Genomic DNA, 23,153 nt, shown 5'->3' on the forward strand with positions numbered 1-23,153 from the left:
TGGGTTTTTTAATTCTTTGGACATCGCTGTGCATTTGTGTGCAAACAATACATATATGTGTGGCACCATCATGACAAACAGGAAAGGGCTCCCTCCACTGATGAAGACAAAACTAAAAACTAGGGGAGATGTGAGGCAACTTCAAAAGGGCAATCTTGTTGCCACGTTACATCATGACAAGAGAACAATTTGTGTATTATCGTCAAATCAGATTGCTGGTGTTGCAGCAGATGGTCGGCCCCACTCACTTATCGACTACAACAAGTACATGGGTGGGGTCGACAAGTTCGACCAACAACTCTCGTACTACCCCGTTGGGAGACCTGGCAAAAAATGGTGGAGGTACATCGTTTGGCACCTCATCAACGCCTCCATCTATAATGCGTATGTGTGTTGGAGCCACACTCCTCGTGACTATGTCGCAGCAAAGGGGTACGATCACTTGAGCTTCCGTGTAGATGTTGCCGAGGCTCTGGTGAATGGTTTTAGCTCGAGGAAACTCCCCGGACGGCCTGCAACTATCCAGGGGACTGTGGCCCCGGAGAGTTTCCAACGGCATCACTTCACTCGTATTGCTGGGCGGCCTAAACAGTGTGTTTTGTGTAGTTTAGAAGCGAGGAAAACTCCAAAAGGCCGTCCAGTAGAAACGAGCTACAAATGCAAATTTTGTGAAGTTGCCCTCTGTAAAGTCATATGTTTTGGAAGGTACCATGAACTTGGCCTTGCCGTCCACAGGGCTTCTACGAGAACACAGAGAGTGACATTTTTTATCTTACCTGTAATGTATTTTTATACAGTTTACTTTGATTTTTTTTTTTCAATGTGTGTAGTATTAGTAGTATGTGAATTGGTGTTGTGTGCAAAAAGTTTATAGTGTTGTGAAATTGTTATATATGTGGACTTCGCAAGAACTGTACTGTAAGTTGGTTTTTACATTATTAAACTTTTCCTTTATTTCAATCCTTAGTTTTTCTTTCTCTGACTTTATACTTTATTGTAATTGTTGTTCTTTGATTGGGTATGCCATAAGGCCAGCTGGTATCATGTAATATGAACTAGTCTATTATTACTATTGCTCGGTGAAGATGACACTGCCGTGGGTATATCTGGCTCTTTATTTGGTATGGGTTGGGATTTTTCAAAGCCATTCAATGACTTAGCACCCAGGTGGTGATGAACTATAAATTCTGTGGTCCTGCCTCTTAAAAACTGGTTTAGAGGTACAAATGCTTGTCATATATATCCACATTGTGACATGACAACATATTTGCACTTATAGGTGTGAATCAATGTGCTATAAATCTAATGCACACAAAAATAACACTTTTTAAATGACAGAATGTCATAGAGCATTCATTTCTCTGTTGTCATGAGAAATTTGAAAGTTGTAGATTGTATAGTGCATTTTAAATACATTTTTTCCTGAACCACCCTAGACAAAGCTGCCAGAAGCCAAAATAATGTAAACACACAAGGCAAGGTCAGCTGGGCAGGAAGTGGAACAGTGCAGTAGACATGGCTTATCAGTTATCTGCCCACTATAGGGTTAATACCCCATCTGACCCTAGACCACTCAGAAACATTCTCGGTATCCTGGTGCAAGCAGCTGATGTATAAAGGATTCTTCTTCCAAATTTTTCTGCAAGCTGCAATGCAATTGTTGGGCTATGTTTTCTGGCTCCCATGAAGAAAAAGTGTTCTGTGTAGGAGAAAAAAAATTGTGGAAATATTCAGAGGGAAAGAGAAAGAAGAGCTTGTTGAATGTATATTTCTTTCCTTTTCCTCTGCTTGGTTGCACTTTATCATCATTATTATTATTCTCTGCTTAACTCAAAGCTCGCTTAAATGACTTAATGCAATTGTGAGCTCCGAAAAACTTTTACCAAATTGAAAGTAGCTCAAAACGGAATGTGGTAACTGGAATGTGCATTTTTATGCATTTCAGGGGAATAGGGATGGCATGGGTGTGACTAAAACAAAACGCAGCCCGGATGGTGAGAGGTACAAAGACCGGCAGATAGGGCAAGCGTTTGACCCCAGCAAGTACGAGGACAAGGTCGGCGGAACCTTCCAGAACTCGCCCAGCTCCAGCTCGTGGTCGGTCTCGGGCTCGATGCACAGCGCCCCTGCTGGCAGCCTCTACGAGCAGCACATTCAGCTTTTGGCGTCAGCCGCGCCGGGCAACGTGGTGAGCAGCACAGAGAGAAGCTGCGGGGGCCAGCCCCCACCCACCCTGCTCCCCGAGGCCCCCCGCCGGCCGCGACCCCCGGCCCACAACCCCGGTTCGGTCATGGTGGACCAGAGCGAGGTAGACTTCAGCCTGAACACCACCAAGAAAGTGCTGGATTTTGACTCGGACTCGAGAGTGAACAGCCTGTACGGCTCACAGGCTCCTCAGGGGGGAGGGGGAGGTGGAGGCGGGGAACAGATGTACTTTGACCCGGCTGATCCGGACAGCAGACAGACCCAGGAGCTGCTCTACAAGGTTCACAACTACCTGGGCCAGCAGTGCAGGGAAGGGAAGAAGACGACTGACAGTGTCCCGGTGCAAGTAAGCAAATTTTAATCATTCTTGCCTGTATTTTTCTCAAAAGAAATGCGTATTATAACATCAGAGAGTAGAGCTGGGTCGCGAGAACGGAGCTGAATGGCCACTCTTCACTGCGGATCGCGATTCACTTCAGCGAAACAGTATCGCCTTCTAATTCACTCCCCTGTCGCTGTCACCCCAGCGGCTTGTTTGTAACCTACTGCTGGGTTGTGAGTCGAGTCACGAGCGCAAAAACGGAACGGAACACTTAGTATGGCTCCCCTTATTTTACAAAAGATGGTATAGTCCAACCCCCCCCTATTAAAACAAAATGAACGGGTTCCAACCTATAGACAGATAAAATTTTATGGAGCCATTGTTTTAGCGAATCAAGGTGGGGGGGGGTTATGGAGTCACTAATTGAGGTCAGTAGAGCAGCTCAACGAAGGGTGGGAGGCGGAGAGGATGGCGGGGAAACAAAAGTGGGACTCGCGAAGTGACGTTGATATGACACTGTTCTGTTCACGCATACAACGAGCCCGAGGCTTAGTGTTCCACGAGTGCTTGCAAACTCGCGATTCTTTGAAGCCGACTGAATCACGAAACCGCCACTCTCAGATTTGACGAGAGAGAAAGTTTAAGAGAAGTCTAAAGACACATTTGTTCAACTTTTTCCTCCACCATAAAATTTGTATGTTGTAATGTGTGTGGGTCTGGGGTTGTGTGTACGTATGTGTTGTTGTTGCTGCTGGTAAATAGTCTCATTATGTATATCTTTTGTCCTTTGATTTGTCAGGTAAGTTGAGAGATAACTGCATTGTACAGCACTCACACCCTCCAACTTAGAACACGACTGCCACAGTGATAAGTGACAGGGGTTGATGAATTCTCAGGAAGTACGGCATAGGTCGCTATTCATTCCTTTCTTTCTGCTATGCTGAAATTTTTCTTATGAAGTTTATAGTTGGCCAATTCTTGTTCCCTTTCATCTCAGGGTTTTCGTTAAAGAATTTACTGGTATATCTAATCTGTATTGGTTTCTTTTTTCGTTCACGAATGTTGTGTTTGTCTGAAACTTACTTTTGCAATTGTTGTTTCCCTTCAGTTCTCTAGTCCTGATGCTGCCCGAACACGGGTGCAGTTGTCGGAGAAAGAAGTTCAGCGCTGCGTTCTGGCCAGACCCGACCCGCGACAGGACAGCCCACGTGGCAGCGGGGCCAACAGGTACCAGGGTCAGGGGAAGACCGACGGCGCGGACTGTGACAGTTTGACCAGTCCACTCAACACAGAGCGGCTCAGGCCTATCAGACAGCGGACCAAGAACGTAGTGGTAGGTAGTTCTAGTTTGTCGACTGTCACACGTCTCCTTTAAGAGTTAGAATTTATTCTTTACGTTTTCTTTCTCTCTCTCTCTCTCTCTCTCTCTCTCTCTCTCTCTCTCTCTCTCTCTCTTCCATCTGGCACTGTGACATCATCAGTGGTCAGCGATGTGGACAGCATGCAGGAACTCAATACTCGCTCGGGAGGTCCTTGAATCGTGCTTATCGTGGGTTGTTGAAATGTCCCAGCAGATGTGTTTTGGCACGATAATTCTTTACATTGAAAGGGGGCCTCCAGTCATGGGGAAAAAGGCATCTCTCTCTGCTCAAGGCGAGAGCTTTGCAGTTTTAAAAACAGTTGTCTTCGCCTGAGACCAGCTTTTACAGCATACTGGAATTTTTAAAAAATAATTTGCATGCATAAGAACGATGAAATCTGCTGTATCAATAATAATATAATATAACTGACAATGTACACAATCTGATAGATAGAATCGCCAGATGTATCAATGATATAAGAAAATGGATGTTCAAGAACAAATTAAAATTAAATGAGGATAAGACCGAAATATTATTTCTTCGTAGCAGCGCATGCAATGAAATCGACGATATCAGAATAAACATCAATGGCCACGAAATATCAGCCCAAACTAAAATAAAAAATTTAGGTGTGGTGCTAGATCAAGATATGTCAATGAAATACCATGTATCCAATCTTTGTAAAAATCTATATCTCCAGCTGAAGAAAATAGGGAGCATTAGAAAATATCTATCTGTTGGTGTCACCAAAACTTTAATAACATCACTTATATTGTCAAGGATTGATTATTGCAATTCCTTACTGGCTGGTGTACCTGATGAACAGTTACAACAACTACAAAGAGTACAAAATATTGCTGCCAAAATAATTACTAAAAAACTAAAGCATGATCATGTGACTCCTATTTTAAAAGCATTACACCTGCTCCCAGTGAAAGAGCGCATCATATATAAAATCTGTTAAACTTGCTACAAGTGCTTAAATGATTTATCACCGGACTATCTAAAACAGCTTTTAACACCCTATGTGCCTCCTAGAACGCTCAGATCATCAAGTGACAAAACAACCCATGTTAAGCCTAAAATAAATTACAAATCATATGGCCAACGCTCTTTTTCATATTTTGCCCCACTTGTTTGGAATAGGCTTCCAAAAACTATCAGAGAAGCAGAAAATTTAGAAATTTTTAAGAAGAAACTAAAAGCATTTCTATTTTCATCATATTTCGATTAGACAGAATCCATCCAAGCTGTAGATCGTTGTGAGTTTGTATGTGCGTATGTGCATATGTACGTATGTATGTGTGTGTGGTGCGTGCGTGAGTGAATGTGTTTGCACGAGTATGTAACACTATGTACCTTTAAAATTGATTTGTAAATCCATAATATGTATCATGTTAAGCGCATAGAGCATTGCATAAGTGGATATGCGCTATATAAATGCAATCCATTATTATTATAATGACATCTACTCCTTTCAAGTGCCAGGCAATGAAAAAAAATTATTTTACTAAACATGTCGATTTTTAAAAGCAATTATTTCTTATTATTCATTTCTCTAAAATTACAGGTGCACATCCTAGAGGACGGGTCTGTGTGTGTGGAGTTCCTCAAGCGCAAGGGACAGGAAGACAAAGTGATGGAGGTTTTGTCCATCTCGCACGATGGCTCGCAGGTGAGAATATATACTTTTAGGTATCGATGTGGAGTTGAGAATTATCGGGTGCTCTTGGCTGTTGATCGTGTGTATGATAAAGATCTGGATGGTCTTCTGTTGTTGCAATATTATGATTCATTTAAGTGTATGGAGTCCTGAAGCTGTGCTGCTATCATTTTTCCATGCTCTGACTGGTAGAATTTTATCAGTAAATAAACACTAATCTTCATGAAAAGAAAAATAGGGTCTAGATTCAATGCAAACTTTGATTTAGAAAAAACAAAAAAGAATGATACAATTGAAATTTTCTTAGACAGCCACACCTTGTCTAGGAGAATTGTAGCCATCTCAGACAGGTGAATGTTTTACACAGTGTCATTATAATGTAAAAATAACGCAGGGGAGTAAATGGGAAGTGGCCGTTTGTGCAGGTGATGGTCTTATACAGGTATCCATTAGAGCAGGTGTGTGATTGGCGGGTGCTCTGGTGTGGTTTGCTTCTTCTTTCCTGTCAAATATCTATCGTCCTTATCGCCCCTTCTTTTTTATGTTTGTTACACTCTTGTAACACCTCTGATCTTCTGGTGCTCATAAGAATCTTATGCAGTTGCGAGCGCCGTAAAACCTCAACTAAAACTAAGACTAACATTAGAGCAGGTTTGATTGTAAAATTGTTGTACCGATGTGTTTTTTGTTCAGGTGCGAGTGTTTCAGCCGGAGGATGGGAAAGGGGTCGTCGTGGTGGAGCAGCCACCTCCCCAGCCAGACAGGTGTAAGATGTTTGACTTCTCCTGCCTGCCTCAGAAATATGTCAAGAAATACTTGTATGCGGCCAGGTAAGTGTTTAGTGTACCTGTATTCAGCTAGGTAAGATTTTATTGTACTTGTGTGCAGCTAGGTAAGTTTTTTTACTTCGGGGGGGGGGGGTGCGATTTGTGCCTAGATTTCTTGAAATGGTTAATGGTACTTAGAAATGTATACTGTTTTCTCTGATGTGTTTTGTTCCTTGTTTCCTAAAAAAAAAGTATCATTCTTATCTCTCTTCTTTTTTTTTTTTTGTATGTTATTCTATAGTATCACCTTTAACCTTTGGATTTTATATGACCTATTTGCGTTGCAAATGTTGTAACTCTTAACAAAACTGTTTAGTTATAAACCAACCATTTTCTTGGAATATGCAAGTGTAAATATTTTACACATTTTTAGTGAGTAATGTTTGGTTTCATAAATTTGAAATGTCTCATGCAGAAAATTGTAAGAACAATAGTCTAGCATGATCATCATGAAATTTTTGGAACATGGAAATCTATTCATTTGTATAAATTTCACTCCACTTGCGTTTAAGATCCATAGAATGTATATTAATTGTTTAAAATTCAGGACTTGAAAATCTATTCACTGTGTTTTGCTATGTAAGTGCTGCACTGTAATTAAATTTATGAGACTGAAAAGAGTTCTAATTCTTTGCTAAAGTAATTTGTAACAACAGTGAAAGAGGTCAGCTGATTCCAAGTGCTTAACTGCTCCACCACAGACCCCAATGATGTGGAAGATATGGGCTCTGAAAATTGAAATAATGAACAAAACGCCCACCAAAACCATCTAAGCATTGTTGGCTTTTTCTTTCCTTCACATAAATAATGAGACTTACTTGATGTGTTGTGATTGTATTCTGGACTAATCGGTATCGACTGCCTAGTGTAAGACTCTGTTATGTGCCATTTTCGCCTCTGCAGGTTGGGGGCCCATAGTTTTACTGGGGGGGCAAAGAATACACCTGCCGTGATACTGACTTACTGCGCGTGGTAAGAAGCAATTAAAGGTGCATAGGTCTGGTCTCCGGAAAAGTGCCAGTTTGCAGAGGGCCAACTACCCAACCCAGTAAAAAACAGTCAGTTACAGAAACACTGACAAACACAGCTTTTTATTTTTAGATCTTGACTTGGGTGATGGAGGAGCTTCTGCATCAGCAGGAAATTAATGTACAGAAAAGTGGGAAGACATGGAATAACGTCAAGAGTCTAATCCAGGATAGAGAAAGGTGGCCAGGAAAGGTTTGTTCGAGGCCTTTACCCTGGTGCAGGGTGAGAAAGACATTTGTGATAAGGATGATGATATACCATTTTGAAAAGTGACTTACGATGGGGTCTCATACTGGGCTGTCTGTACAAGTTAATCCCTCTGTCCGTGACCACAAGAAGAGTTGGTGTGACTTGCTATCATCAGACTGACCGCTGTCCCCTCTCCAGGTTTGTGTCCCTGATTCAGTCCAAGACGCCCAAAGTGACCATGTACACACAGCGGGCCAAGTGCATGCTGATGGAGAACCAGCCGTGCCCAGACTTCATGGCCGAGTTTTACGATGGTAGCTTTCTCATATTTTACTCACTTTGTCTCTTCTTTTACAATCTCATCTTTTACTCACTTTGTCTCATCTTTTACTCACTTTGTCTCATCTTTTACTCACTTTGTCTCATCTTTTACTCACTTTGTCTCATCTTTTACTCACTTTGTCTCATCTTTTACTCACTTTGTCTCATCTTTTACTCACTTTGTCTCATCTTTTGCTCTCTTTGTCTCATCTTTTGCTCAATGTGTCTCATCTTTTGCTCACTTTGTCTCATCTTTTACTCACTTTGTCTCATCTTTTACTCACTTCGTCTCGTCATTTACTCAGTTCCTACTTCATGTTCAACACTCTTTGTCTCATCTTTTACTCACTTTCTTCCTGCTTTATGTTTGCTCACTTTGTCTCATTTTAAAAATGAATTTAATTATTGGCTCATCACCTTTTATGCTTGTTTTTTTAAAAATTCTCTGTGGATTTCGCTGAAACCCATTGATCAAAGGCACAAGAAATGTGAATTTTTGGTTTTGTAACACAGTGACTGATTTATGTAATGTATGTTGGCTGAAATTGTTTTCCCAGCTAATTATATACATGAACCTGTTCCCAGGAGCCAAGTTTTCCTCTGGTGCTAAAGGAGTGAAGATCATAGAAAAAGATGGCACGAGTCTGACACTGGAGTCTGCGGAGGTGAACCAGAGGCTGAGTGGAGAGACAAGAGATATTTTACAGTATGTTCAACAGGTGGGCTGGCTTTGATTTATTTTTATCATGACCTTTAACACAGCTTCATGTAAAAATACGAATGAAAGAATTCATGCTATTATCATGGGGACCTTTTTTTTCCAATGCTATTTGTACAAAACTAGTGTTATTTGAATCTGCCATTTTCCCATCCAGGTTGAAGTACAGTCTGTTAATTGAGAGTACTGGAAAAAGTCAAAACGCCAAAAGCAGACAGTTCCAGATGGTCATAACAATGATTGCTTTTACAGACATTAATGTGTGTTTTGATGAGTGGGGGATTTTTGTTCACTCTTATTATTTTCTCGGAGATGAAATTATCTTTCTGATAGTGAGACTCTAGAAAATGTTTTGAATCTTTTAATACTTTTCCATAACTCTTTAAACCCCATCAGATGCTGGGAACGTCCGGCGGTAATAACCCTGTTCCCCATCGGACACTAGGACTAGAAGCGTCCACTACTAGTGACAACTGTTTCATTTGATATTATATATAGTACTAGTTTTTGCTTGTTTTTTGGAACTATTCCCGAACCAAGATTTTTAGTAATGACTAAGCATTTGTTTCCGCCATTTAGAAGTTGGAGGTAAACTTCTGGGGTTATAATGAGACATAGTGCACCAGGTTTAGGTGACTGTAGAAAAAACTCCGGGAAATGGTGAAAAAAAACTCAGGGTTTAAAGAATTAAGTTTGTTCCTCACCTTTGTGTTTCCAAGCTAATTTTACACACACAAAAATCATCTTCCAGTGTCGCCAGCAGTGTGTTCAGCTAGAACAAGTCATTTCCTCAGTGCAGTCCGCAAGCTCAAGAGCTGACCAGCTGTTTCCCGTTATTGTTGGAAGGTAGGTCGATCGTCTATATTAATCCTAAATTGTTGTGTGATCGGGACAGTTAAAAAAAATTGCTGCTGTTTGAACTAGACAAGAACATTTTTTACCTTTTGTGGGTGGGGGGGTTTGGTCCTCAGTTGAGATAGATACGCAGTTGAAAACTTGTCGCTTGTCTCTGTATATTTTGTCTGAAATGATGTGTGTAAAATCTTCTGTTTGAAAAATCCCTGTACTGTGGCTATTGTTTTATTCTGTGTTGATGTTATGTTCTGCTTCTTCGACAGTTGTATTTCTTTTGTCCTTATCTGTCCCTTTCAAAATAGTTTAGTTTAGTTATTTTACTTACTTGTGGTGAACTACAGCTCAACAAGAAAAAACAACCCACATCAGTATTTCTTTTTCAGTGTCATTATTGTTATTGTCAGGTGGGTGTTCTGGTTTAAACAGGTGATAATGGGTGCTCTGGGTTGATTAACCCCCTCCTTTTTTTTTCCTACGTTTCTTCTATCATCCTTATGTTAACCTGATGCGAAACGTGGACATTGTCTTGCCACTGGATACAATTCAGTCAGTGGGTGGTTGGTGGGTGCTCTGGTGTGGTTTGCTCCTTCTTTCCTATCAAACACCTGTCATCCTTATCTCCCCTCCTTCTTTTTTGTGTTTGTAACTCTCATGTAACACCTCTAATCTTCGGCACACTTATGACCTAATTGTGTTGCATGTGCCGTAGAACACTTACTAAAACTTAAAAAATAGTTCTAATGTTTTACTGGTTTCATTAAAACTCTTTGTTTACCGTGTCTCTCCTCCCCCCCCCCCCCCCCCCCCCCCCCCTGTTGAAGTACCGTAAAGCTCTTATTAAAACTTTTAAAAAACGTACATGTCAGTAGCTCCCCAACACTTACTGGTTTTACAACTGTTGATATTGATTTCTTGTTGCAGTTGGTTGGGCAGATTGGTGGGTGGTTGGAGAGCACCACTAGTAGATCTTACTTTTTTTCTTTCCCTCTGTTGTTTCTATCTATCTGTCCTGCTTCTTCACTGCTTTATATGACCATTATTGTGTCGATTTTGCTTTCTGTTATTCAAAGTGGACGGTTGGCAGGTGCTCTGGTGTGGTTTGCTCCCTTCTTTCCTATCAAACATCTATTTTCCTTATCTCTCCTTTTTTTGTGTGTGTGTGTGTGTTTTTTACTCTCTCGTAACACTTCTAATCTCCGGCACTTTCATGACCTAATTGTGTTGCAAGTGCTGTAAAACTCTTACTAAAACTAAACTAAAGCTTCTATCGCCCTTTTCTCCCCTCCTTTTATGCGTTGTAACACTTTTCTAATCTCCAGCATTCATATGACCTTATTGTTTTGCAAGTAAAGCATCTGTACTCAAACTCAGCAGTTTGAGGGTTTTATGACCCTTGGTATCGACTCAGCCTTAACACTCTAACTTACCGTGTTTCTTTCCCACCCCCGTGGTACACACAGACGGCCCGACCGGAGCTGCCTGGAAAGAACGGGCTCCAGTTCAGGCAGCAGCAGCAGAGGTCACGGGGTCAACGACACTCAGCTCTCCACCATCCGACCCAAAGTACAGGTGAGGAGACAGAGAGACATTAGACAATACACTGACAGTCAGCAACATTTGGTGGGAAACAGAGGGCTGTATCACTTACTTGCATCAAAGAATTTTTATGGATGTGTACAAAGCTTCAGCCAGATGTATTAGTTCTAAAGAACTTTTTGAATTGATATCATTTAAAAGTTCAGGCTTTTTTTTTTCATAGCCAGTTGGCACATCTGTATCCACTTTGTGCCTCTCAGAGATACACATATATGTCCGTGATCATATTCACTTTTTTTTCCTCCCAGATACCCACATCTAACAGTGATCTTTTCTGCTTTTTCCTCCCTGGCGTCACTTTTTTACCTCTCGTATATCCACATATAATACATGTCAGTGATCATATCCACTTTTTCCCTCCCAGATATCCACATCTGTCGATAATTATGTCCACTTTTTCCCTCCCAGATATCCATGTTAGTAATTTAATTATGTCCACTTTTTCCCTCCCAGATATTCACATTTGTCAGTTATCATATCCTCTTTTTCCCTCCCAGATATTCGCATTTGTCAGTTATCATATCCTCTTTTTTCCTCTCAGATATCCACATTTGTCAGTTATCATATCCTCTTTTTTCCTCTCAGATATTCACATTTGTCAGTTATCATATCCTCTTTTTTCCTCTCAGATATCCACATTTGTCAGTTATCATATCCTCTTTTTTCCTCTCAGATATCCACATTTGTCAGTTATCATATCCTCTTTTTTCCTCTCAGATATTCACATTTGTCAGTTATCATATCCTCTTTTTTCCTCTCAGATATCCACATTTGTCAGTTATCATATCCTCTTTTTTCCTCTCAGATATCCACATTTGTCAGTTATCATATCCTCTTTTTTCCTCTCAGATATCCACATTTGTCAGTAATTGTGTCCTTTTTTTTCCCTCCCAGATATCCACATCCGTCAGAAATTTAAATTATGTCCACTTTTTCCCTCTCAGATGTCCACGTTTGACGGGACGCTGACGAGCACCGCGGCCGACCAGACCCTGGACAACACACTACTGACCACTGCCTCCACCTCCTCCTCCTCCTCCTCCTCCTCCTCCGCCTCATCCTCCTCGGGGAAAAAGAACGCATCTCCCTCCTCGCGCCACGCCTCCTCCACCCAGCCCAGGTCCTCCTACGTGGTGCAGCAGATGTTTGTCCCGGACATCGGCTGGGCCTCGCAGACGGCCGCAGGGGAGGTTTGGGTTCGGTTCCAGGATGGGACGCAGCTGGGTGTCAAGTCTACTGCCACGACGGTCACTTACGTCAACGCCTCTGGCAAAGTGCACAAGTAGGTGTCTCACGTTGTTAGTTTTTAGACTTTTAAAAATGTTTTTGAGGTGGGGGTCATATATTGAACTGAGAATTTGTGATTGGGGGGGGTTTACAAAAAATAGAGAAAGCCTGTCGCAATCTTGAAAGTGATATACACTGCACGCATATACGCACCTGTAACCTGGTTCATGACAATCAAATTTGGGATGCATAGTCACTGAGATAAGGAATATTATTATTTTGGACAAATTGGAATGCTTGTCACTGTGTATGATGAATAACATTTGAATAGCGCAAATTCCCGCTCAGCAGCAAGCTGTGTGTGCTTTACAATGCTACTCCAGCAGACCAGATAACATTCTGAAACAATCTCAAGTTCCCGGGAAGCTTGTAGAGCTAACAGCTATTTTACAGGCGCGAAAACACAAATGCTGACGAGATGACCTTTCACTGTTTCTAAAGGTTTTTGTCTTATTTTGTTATTTCCTGACCCTTTTATTTCTCACCCCCAGATTTCACCAGTCGGATTATCTGCCCGACGTGGTCAAGAGCAAACTGAGCAAACTGCCGCTGGTGCTGGAGACGCTACGGACCAAATCTCCGCACACCCACACTGCCGGCTCTTCCACGTCACCGAGATGAGGAATACTGTTGGAATAGTATCATCATATACCACACTGCAGATTATTCCCACGTCACCGAGGCGAGAAATACTTCTCTGTCGCTGAGATGAGCAGTACCGTAGGAAGCCCCACTGCTCACTGACTGCCAGCTTTTCCATGTCTGTGGGCTGAGAAATACCGTTGGGATAGCATCGTCAGATACCCGTGGTTTTTTTTACCACATCGCCTAGATGAAAAGTACTTCTGGGTCACCGAGATGAGAAAATCCTTTGGAATAGCATCGTCAGACGCCTATGGGTTTTGGTCCACATTGGCTACACGTTAAATACGTCTTGAGTCACCGAGACGAGAAACACCGTTGGAATAGCATCGCCACACACTCGTGGTTTTTCCACATCATGTACCTGAGAAATACTTCTTAATCGCTGAGATGAGAAATGCTGTTGTTCTCCACGTCACCGAGGTGAGAAATTCCTTTTGGATAGCATCGCCAGACACTCGTGGTATTTTTCTCACATCGCCCAAATGAGAAATACTTCTGGGTCGGGTCACCGAGATGAGAAATGCCATTGGAATAGCATTGCCACACACTCAGTTTTTTTCACATCACTTAGATGAGAAATACTTCTAGGTCACCGAAATGAGAAGTACTATTGTTCTCCACATCGCCGAAGTGAGAAATTCCGTTGGGATAACATCACCAGACACTCGTGGTTTTTTTCCCACATTGCCCAGATGAGAAATACTTTCGGGTCTTCGAGTTCGAGATGGGATATACCGTTGGAATAGCATCACCAAATAGTGCCGGTTTTTCCACATCATCGAAATTGAGAAGTGCTGTTGTTGTGTCCACTAAACAGCAACTTCCGCCCTGACAGCGAGCAAGGACTGGCTCCCAAGGGGGTTTCTGTCAGGCGGACACCGGTGTTCTGTTGTTCTTCCAGGCCACGGAGGTGAGAAGTACTGTTGAAGCAGCTTCATCGGACAGTGCTGCTTCTTCCACAACTCGGAGATGAGAAAATGCTGTTGTCAGAGCAGACACGCTTGTTGCTGCTGATGTTGGTTTCCTGATGTTCTTCTTGTTGGATCTTTTTATCTCAGTTCACCAGTTCACCATTTTGTGCTATTGGCTTTATTCTGATATATGTGATGATAAAGTGAGGAATTGTGTATACATACTCTCTCCCCTTGTCTGTCAGTCTGTCTGTCTGTCTGTCTGTCTGTCTCTCTCTCTCTCTCTCTCTCTCTCTCTCTCTCTCTCTCTCTCTCTCTCTCTCTCTCTGTGTTTGTGTATGTGTGTCTCTCTCTTTCTCAGTTCTGTCTTTTACACTCTCTCTCTCTCTCTCTCTCTCTCTCTCTCTCTCTCTCTCTCTCTCTCTCTCTCTCTCTCTCTCTTTATCATTCCTTCCCTTCCCCGTTTCGGGGACTATTCTGTTGTTCTATTCTCTATGACTCTAAACCTTAAACCATTGGGTGACAACTGAACACAGAAAAATTGTGGTCTTTCTGGACCTTTAAAGTAGATTCTTTCTGAAAGAGCTTTTAGTTTTGATCGGGGGGGGGGGGGGATGTTGCCTTTCCTTTTTAAATGTTTTCTATCAAATGTTGTAAATGAAAACAGTGTTTGTGATCATAAAACAATGGTAGCTTCACATATGAATCATTCCCTTTCTTTGTGGCCTTTCTTTAACAAGATGTTGTTTGTTGTGTGTACCACAGTGCCAACTGCAATATTATATGTTTTACCGGTCAATTTATGAAAGTCAGTCGCCGCATGTACTGCAGTCAGTTTATTGTCTATTAGTGAGATATTTTATTCATGATGTCTTCTTAGGGAAGAGATGAAGATGATCTGTAATGTTGTTCTGACCCTCGAACCTGTTTTAAAATAATACGTTTCTCAATGTCATAAAATATATATGTGCATAGGAAATTCTATTTTTATGTTCAGATAGCGAAAGCATTTGGTGAGGAGATTTTTTGTTGCTTTTATTTTTATGACTTGCTCAACATTGAAAGACAGTTGATAATATAATATGTGTATTAAATATTCATGTTTGTTCAAATAACTGATTTAAGGCAAAGAATTCTGAAGAAACTGACTGATCTCCTACTTGGGTGCTTGGCAGGTGCTCTGGTGTGATTTGCTCCTTATTTCTTATCAAACATCTGTCATCCTTATCTCACCTCCTTTTTTCTTTGTTCGTTGCTCTTTAGTAACACCTCTAATCTTCAGAATATATATGGCCTTCTATTTGTGTTACAAGTGCTGTAAAACTTTTTACTAAACCGTAGATGATCTTCAACTGTGCTGTCCCCGCTCACTCCTCTCCTCCTCCTCCCCACCCCCATGATTTGTAAAATACCAGTAGCTCCGAAGCTTGCAGTTCTTTGCTGGTTGTGGTAGAGTTGAAGGGTCAAGTGTATCTTGTTTGTTGAGAGTGCGTTTTTTTGCCTTCTTTATTTTACAGCAACTGATAACCACAAAGGAAAATTCAGTCAAACCTGCTCACTCTAACGGCCTCATGCATGATAAGACAATCACCTGTACAAACGGCCACTTCTCATTCCCCCCTTGCGCCTTTTTTTTACAAATTACAGTGACACTGTGTGTAAAGTCAATCACCTACGATCGCTTCCCACTACCCTACTTGCGTTTTTAACTATTATATAATCATAATGACACTGTCTGAAAGCACCACCTGTCTTAGATGACCATCATTCTCCTCAACAGTGGACGGTTGTCTTGGACAAGATCGACTGTACTTTTACACACCCACATTGGTAAAATTGCTGATCTCTTCAGGGCAACACTTTCGTGAGATCGAAGAAAGCAGGCTTGCTTATAAATGGTCTCACGTTTTAGTAGTCTTTACTCATCGATCCTTGACCCTTTTTGTGTGCGTGTGTGTGTGTGTGAATGGAATTGGGAGACCATGCTTCTAATAATGTCTAGTAAAATAAAGTGCACTAAGACTTGTAAATTATGGAAATGGCGCGATGTAGATCTCATCATGTGTTAACATACATTGTATTATATTACCAGTTGATCAGTAGAGATGGCTTTTGTGTGCTACTCCTGCCCCATATCAGTTTCATCTCACTATTTGCTGTAGGAATGATCCAGAATCAGGTGCAGTGAAGACTTATTAGAGTAAAGGAAGATCATTGTCATTATTCATTATAAAATTCTTTTCTTTTCTTTTTTTTTTTTTTTTCCAATTTTAGTAGAGACTTATATATTTCAATCCTGGAGGAAGACCATTGTCTTTGTCCTTTTGTTGGAATCTCACATTTATAACTCAAGTGCCTTACCTTACAGTTTAGTGCGGTTCTTTGGCACTCTGAATGTGTCAAATAATTGTGACGGGCATTGAGCATGTTGTAGAGTATGGATATAATGTGCTATAGATAAATGCAACTGCGACTATTATTACTATTTATTATTTATCTTGACCTTTTTGGGACTAGCATTGACTCCTGTCTTTAGAACTTTAGAACATGTTATGGAACTGAATTGTCTTTTGTCCAGAGTACTTGCATAGAAAGAATCAAGTGTGTGCTTAGATCATACTTTTTTCTTAGCGGTACTAGCAAATAATCACCTTGACTCGGAGTTAAAGCATTGTGTCCTCGAAATTGCAGTCATGTTCACATCCTTGTCCGGTCCCCTGAACGAAGACTGTAATGTTATTATTGTCCTTCACAGATCTTCCCACAGCTGGTCACCTCTGAAAGTGTTTATAAATATAAATCTCTGGCCCAGAGGTTGGGGTTCAATGACTCATCTTTGCTTACGGTCGCTAGCTGACGTTATACACTGGCATAGTTCGGCCTGCCCATGCCTTGATGTTATCGGTCAACATTATTCTTTGTCCACCTGTGGCCCTTTTGCCCCACATCTTGCCTTGAGATCTATCCTTGTCTGTGCTGTGATGGTTAGAGGCTCTGTGGGTGGTTGGCGGGTGCTCTGGTGTGGTTTGCTCCTTTTTTCCTATCAAACTCAAACATCTATCGAACCGATCTCTCCTTTTTTTGTGTGTTTGTTACTCTCTTGTAACACCTCTAATCTTCGACACTTATATATGACCTTATGGTGTTGCAAGTGCTGTAAAACTCTTATTGAAACTAAAACTATGAACAGGCTCTTTATTTTTTGACAGAAAAGCCACGAGTTTGATTCCCATTGTTCGACAAGGTTCCTATCCTACAAGCAGAAACAGGAAAATTCTTGGGGGGGGGGGGGGGTATATTTTATTTGGTGATTTTTTTTTTAAACTCATCACTGACTGAAAATGTTCTTGACTGAGGCAGTTTTGTGATCATATAGTAATTATTATATCTGACTTGTCAGTACAATTTAGCCGAGCCAATGGCACATAACTTTAGATGGAGCTTTCTTTGTCATTTTGATGTTGATCGAATATTATTGTTTATTTTAATTAGGCTGTGTTCCGTGATTTTATTTTTTTTCTTCTGATTTTAAAACTGTAGTCAAAGCGTATTTTCTGATTGTAAAACTCTATTTATTTCCTTTTTCGTCTTGTTTTCGTCTCTGTCATCTATTTTTTTTAAAATTTCACTTTGAAAGTGATTGGAAAATCCAGGGGAAAAGTAAACTCATTATAATATTTTTTTTAACCTTATGAGTGGGAGCTCTGGTTCAAGTTGAAGTTATTTTATGGTGTATTATATATAATTTCTTGTACAAATATTATTTCAGTCTGTCTGATGGGCTGTTGTTATTCCAGTAGGTGGTTGGCAGGTACCCTGATGTGGGTTTTTTTAATGTGTTTGTTACTCACTTGTAATCTTAACACCTTTAATCTTCAGCACTTATATGACTTAATTCACCACAAATTGTGTTGCAAGTACTGTTAAAACTCGCTGAAACAGCTGATATATTTCCTCGTCCTCTCTTTCCCCCCCCCCTCTCCCCAAGCTCTTGTTTGCCCTGACAGGCAGGGCTGAAGCAGCCTGACTCTTTCTGTCCCCGTGGTTTTATGCACCCCGCATAGTTTAGCAAAATTTGATTATTTTTTGCATAATTTCTGATTATTCTCCTATATCATTCTTTTGTTAAAATTAAGAGAATCGCATAATTTCACTTTTTTGGGCTCAGTTTGCATAATTTCAGAATTTTTCTTGCATAAAACTACGGGAACAGCTCTTTAACTATTACGATGTAAATTGTGGATGGTAGGAGGGGTTCTAAAACCTGTTGTAATCAAAATATGTGGTACATGTACACATAGTACAGAGGGCAGTTATAGCAACATTCGCCTCTGGCTTGCTTGTACAAGTGCGTCGTAAAAATGTACAAAGACACATAGGAGGAGGACTGCGCTCCTTTTTCACATCACCAGGCCAGTAACAGTGTACCCTTCCACTTAGATCTCCATGTATTTTCAGATGCACCATTTGGAACTTATGTTACCGTACCCTTTTTTGTTTTATCCTACTTTATCAATTTTTGATTGACCAAGTGTTTTATATCTCTGAAAATGGTGCTCATTGCAAGTTTGCTCTTACCTTTTTGACTTGTTAGGTTTTCGTTCTCTTGTGCAGTGTCTACTTATCTGTCGCATTGTCGTTATCATGTCTCACGCTGTAAGTTTGTTTTGCTGTGTACGATAAATGTAGGTGCACATAGTCTATACTCTTGTCAAATACTGGTTCCGAACTTGAGACGAAAAACCACAGCTGTGTTCAGCTCCACTAACGTTGTACTGTACGGCAATCAGCTCCATCCTGGCAGCTGATGTTGTTTAAAGTGAGAAGTTGACGGGTGCTCTTTTGTGGTTTGCTCCTTGTTTCCCATGAACAAAAATCTATTGTCCTAAACACCTAAATTATTGCTACCTGTCCATCTTTTACCAGTCCAAATGACCAATTTTTTTTAAAAATAGTTTTAGTAGAGGTTTTACGGTGCTCGCAACTGCCTAAGGTCATATAAGCAATGTACTCAAACAAACAGACATGGGTGATTGGCGGGTGCTCTGGTGCGGTTTGCTCCTTCTTTCCTACCAAACATCTATCGTCCTGATCTCTCCTTTTTTGTGTTTGTTACTCTCTTGTAACACCTAATATCTTTGGCACTTATTTGACCTTATTTTGTTGCAAGTGCTGTAAAACTCTTACTAAAACTAAAAGGAACAGACAAACAGCTTGAGTTGACCCTGACAGACTCTGACAGAGATGTGTTTTTTCATGAAGTTGTTGACCAGTGTCAGTCAGATTTTGCGTTTTCTGTCATCCATGTTTTCTCTCTGCCTCTATTTTTGTCTTGCAACACAGTGCTCGTCAGATCTGTTTTTGTGTTTCTGTTTCCAGGGAACCTTGTTGATGGAGGCATGAAACATTCGCAACAAAATCACAGCTGAATTGAACAAAGTGAAATTACAAGTAACACTAGCAGCAACAATTCGTTTTGTCAATCTTTCTGAAGGACGCCCAAATTCTTCTAAAGAATGTAAATGTATTGTTTTTTATACCCATTTTAAAACTGTATTTTGACCTTCTTGTACATGATATTATATATATATAAATCTTCTCTTCCAACTGGTCTAAGGGTTGGGAGAGAGATGTGTTTGGAATTTATGCCATACTGATGTTGAACACGCACACACACACACACACACACACACACACACACACATTAATACACATGTGCAGAAACAAACACACACACACACACACATGTTCTCTGTTTCCCTGTGGTGCTGAGATGGTGTGTGAGCCTTCTCTTACTAGACTGTAAATAAACTTAAGAGATTATTTGCCTATGTTGACCAATTTTATATGATTGTTTTTGTGGTTTTTACAGTGTGTTTCGACTGCTCAGTGTAAGACTCCGTGTGAGTGGTTGGCGGGTGCTCTGGTGTGGTTTGCTCCTTCTTTCCTTTTAAAAATCTATCGTCTCTATCTCCCCTCTTTTTTTATGTTTGTTACTCTCTTGTAATACCTCTATTAATCTTCAGCACTTATTTGACCATATTGTGTTGCAAGTGCTGTAAAACTCTCACCCTTACTATAAAAAAAAAAGACTACTTCAGCTACACACAGTCGACTATGGGTGAACTGATGTCGTCAGGGGAGTGACAGATGGTTCAACTAATCCGAAGTTTAATTTAATTAACCATTGGGAATTGTAAAAGAAGAAGAGGTTCTGCGACCCGAGAAAAAGATCAACTTAACTCCGAAAATCAACTCAGGTGAGTTCAACAAAAGTGGAGTCGACAGCATTTGGAGTAGGTCTACAATCTGTGTGTGGTTTGTTAGCCGAGTGCTTTGGTGTTGCGTGCTCCTTCTTTCCTATCAGTGTCATATCAAACGTCTATCGTCATTATCAATATCCCTCCTCCTTTTCTCCGTATGAGAGTACATGTTACACCTCTCTAATCTTCTGCACATATTATGACCTATTTGTATTGTAAAGAGTGGGTGGTCGGTGGGTGTTTTGGTGTGGTTTGCTCCTTCTTTCCTATCAAACATCTGTCGGCCGCGTCCTTATCTCTCCTCCTTTGTTGGTGGTTGGCGGGTGCTCTGGTGTGGTTTGCTTCTTCTTTCCTATCAAACATATATCGTCCTTATCTCTCCTTCTTCTTTTTTATGTTTGTTACTCTCTTGTAACACCTCTAATCTTCTGGCTCTCATATGACCTTATGCAGTTGCAAGCGCCGTAAAAACCTCTACTAAAACTAAACTAACTCTCCTCCTTCCTTTTTTGTGTTTGTTACTCTCTTGTAACACTTCTATTCTTCGGCACTTATATGACCTTTTAATATTGTGCCGTAAATCGCTTAAGAAAACAAAAACTGTACTTCAAATAAGTTTCCTTAAAAAAACTACATATATGCCTCTCGACGCTTAACGGCAACAGAGGATGAAAAAGTTAAAGTACAAAATTGTATTGCATGTGCCATAAAACTCTTTACTAAAATAAACTAAAAGGCAAAGCCTGAGATAGAGTGCCCAAAGATAAAGAAAGAAGGAAAACCGACCGTCAATCTGGGAACGAGATCTGGAGGCGGATCTCACTTTCTTAGTAGACAGATGGAGCACAGCTAGTTGGAGGTAGAGATGATCACCCAGAGCCCAGAACAGAGACAGATGGGGCACAGCCTATACGTTCTTATACTATCTGACCGTCTAGGGCACAGCTAGTTTGAGGAAGAAGGGATCTTCCAGAACAGAGACAGACGGAGAGCCTTTCTTGGCAGCCTACGCGGTACTACACCCAATGCATGCACACACACACAGAGAGAGAGTGTGTGTTACTGTTAGTTGAAATCAGACATTTCCCCAGCACTGAATGACCCCTGTATCGAGTCTTTAAACTTCTCTTTTTATCTCAACCATAACAAACATTCTCCGAAAGAAAATAGCTCAGATTCTGCAGCCACGTTCAGTAAAGGTACATGAACTTTAATTGTTTTGTCACGGGATAGAATAGAGGGTGCAAACTCATTTTGACAGATACCTGTCCCTTCTTCAAATCATGTGGTCCGATAAATTCTATCAGATCTATGATTAGAGATATCAACACCCTCTCGGGAATGACTTTCAGTTTTATCAGAGGCGCACCATTGAGATAAATTGTGGTGTCCTTGTGTGGAACCCTATCCGTACGGTTTGGGGTCTTTTTTTTACTCCCGGGGTTGTATTTTTCACATTTTAGAATACTTCTAGTACGAAGTTTTATTTGAAAATTTCAGTATTTCTAAAAATATCGTTTCGACAGATTGCTATGCAAAACGTACGGATCGGATTAACGAGTAAATTTTCTCTTTGGAAAGTGGTGGCACAGAGTTCCCCACGTCGTATGGATATGATAGTAAAAGTAAAAAAGTAAAACACGACGTACGAATAGGGTTAAGGTAGCCTATAGATCTACTTGAAATAAAACAAACACAGAGTTCAAGAATTGTAGTTTATTCACTCTTCTTTGTCTTAGAAGGCACACACAAAAGTTTCTACGTCCTTTCTACCCCACGTCTACGCTACGACTACCTCACGCTCACACTCAAAGCCTCTTAGCCTCCACCCTATGAACTCTACTTATCTTAGTTTATTGCCTTAAGGGCTGGTGGGGCACCTGAAGGCTATCTCGGCTATTACACAAACCCTTGAGAGCTCTTTTTTCTGTGGGACATCATGTATCATTGGGGATTTAAAATCTATTGTTAAAAAAGGCAAATCTGGTTCGGTTGCTATGGAAACGGCGGCCATATTGGATTTTGTATACATATTTTGGAGGCCTACCCGTGTTTTATTTTTGGGAAAGGCGTCATTTACTCTTATTGTCCTCCCTTCACCAAGGTGGGAATAGGTACTGTCGGCTAAAGAAAAAAGTCAGTGAAAGATCTTTTCAGTTTGTTAGTGTTGGAGTTTGAGAGATTTATCGGCTGCGTGTGCTTCCAGGGAAGTCAAGAATGTTTCTGGGCGTTCTTGTGTGTGCTGGGGTATTAATGTAAACCCACATATAGCTGTAAAGCGCAGAGAACTTGCTGTAAAGCATGGGTAGGCGCTACATAAATTATGCAATTTAATAATTCTTCTTCATCATCATCATTGCCAGTGGCGGGGCGCCATTGGTGCAAGCGCTCCACCTAACCCTGGCCGTCACCCCTCCCTCCCAGGCGCGGTTCGTCCATAGAGCACGGTCGTGCAGTGCCGCCCAAAATTTTGTTATGTTCTATTACGAAAAGCACCCTCAAACATGAAATAAAAGAAGTAAGAAAAAACACTAGCCAAATATAATATCAAAACAAGGTGCTCGCTGGCGCTATAACTGTCATTTCTGTGTCAAAAGCGCCGTAAAACATCTACTATGCCATGTCAAAGTCCACGCCCTTTAACTAAAAGTATAGAGTATTCAACAGTGGCTATCTGACCTATAAATCGCTCTTTGGGATAACCAAAGCGATGACGACACTCGTAGCGAGTTTAACGGTACCTTAATATTAACAAGACGACACATCTCAAATGTGCACCCACGAAACATAGCCCACAGTAGGCAGTCTAAAAATAAACGCAATAGCCTGTACACTATTCAATGCCAAAATTATGTGATCCCCGGAGCAATCCAGCGGAGTGCTCAAATGAACTGTGATTGGTTCATTGTCTTGCCACTATTTTAAGCGACTCTGTGACCGTGAACCAGAGGGAGATGAACG

At 41.0% G+C, this 23,153-nt stretch overlaps 1 protein-coding gene across 2 annotated transcripts in view; it reads left to right on the forward strand.

The window, feature by feature from the left end:
* Nucleotides 1-14,172, forward strand: part of LOC101861136 (serine/threonine-protein kinase PLK4) — a 25,771-nt gene extending 11,599 nt beyond the window's left edge. Inside the window, exons 10-19 of one of the 2 annotated variants that reach the window (XM_013084983.2) lie at nucleotides 1,946-2,551; nucleotides 3,636-3,860; nucleotides 5,459-5,563; nucleotides 6,245-6,381; nucleotides 7,795-7,910; nucleotides 8,503-8,636; nucleotides 9,387-9,481; nucleotides 10,951-11,059; nucleotides 12,031-12,368; nucleotides 12,865-14,171. In XM_013084983.2, the coding sequence (XP_012940437.1) occupies nucleotides 1,946-2,551; nucleotides 3,636-3,860; nucleotides 5,459-5,563; nucleotides 6,245-6,381; nucleotides 7,795-7,910; nucleotides 8,503-8,636; nucleotides 9,387-9,481; nucleotides 10,951-11,059; nucleotides 12,031-12,368; nucleotides 12,865-12,994 (1,995 nt within the window). In that variant the 3' untranslated portion in view covers nucleotides 12,995-14,171. Of the gene's footprint in view, nucleotides 1-1,945; nucleotides 2,552-3,635; nucleotides 3,861-5,458; nucleotides 5,564-6,244; nucleotides 6,382-7,794; nucleotides 7,911-8,502; nucleotides 8,637-9,386; nucleotides 9,482-10,950; nucleotides 11,060-12,030; nucleotides 12,369-12,864 lie in introns of both variants that reach the window. The other variant, XM_013084984.2, reaches the window with a different exon arrangement.
* Nucleotides 14,173-23,153: the final 8,981 nt, after the last annotated feature.

This window comes from Aplysia californica, unplaced genomic scaffold (genome assembly GCF_000002075.1).
Source record: "Aplysia californica isolate F4 #8 unplaced genomic scaffold, AplCal3.0 scaffold00333, whole genome shotgun sequence".
Lineage (NCBI taxonomy): Eukaryota > Metazoa > Mollusca > Gastropoda > Aplysiida > Aplysiidae > Aplysia > Aplysia californica.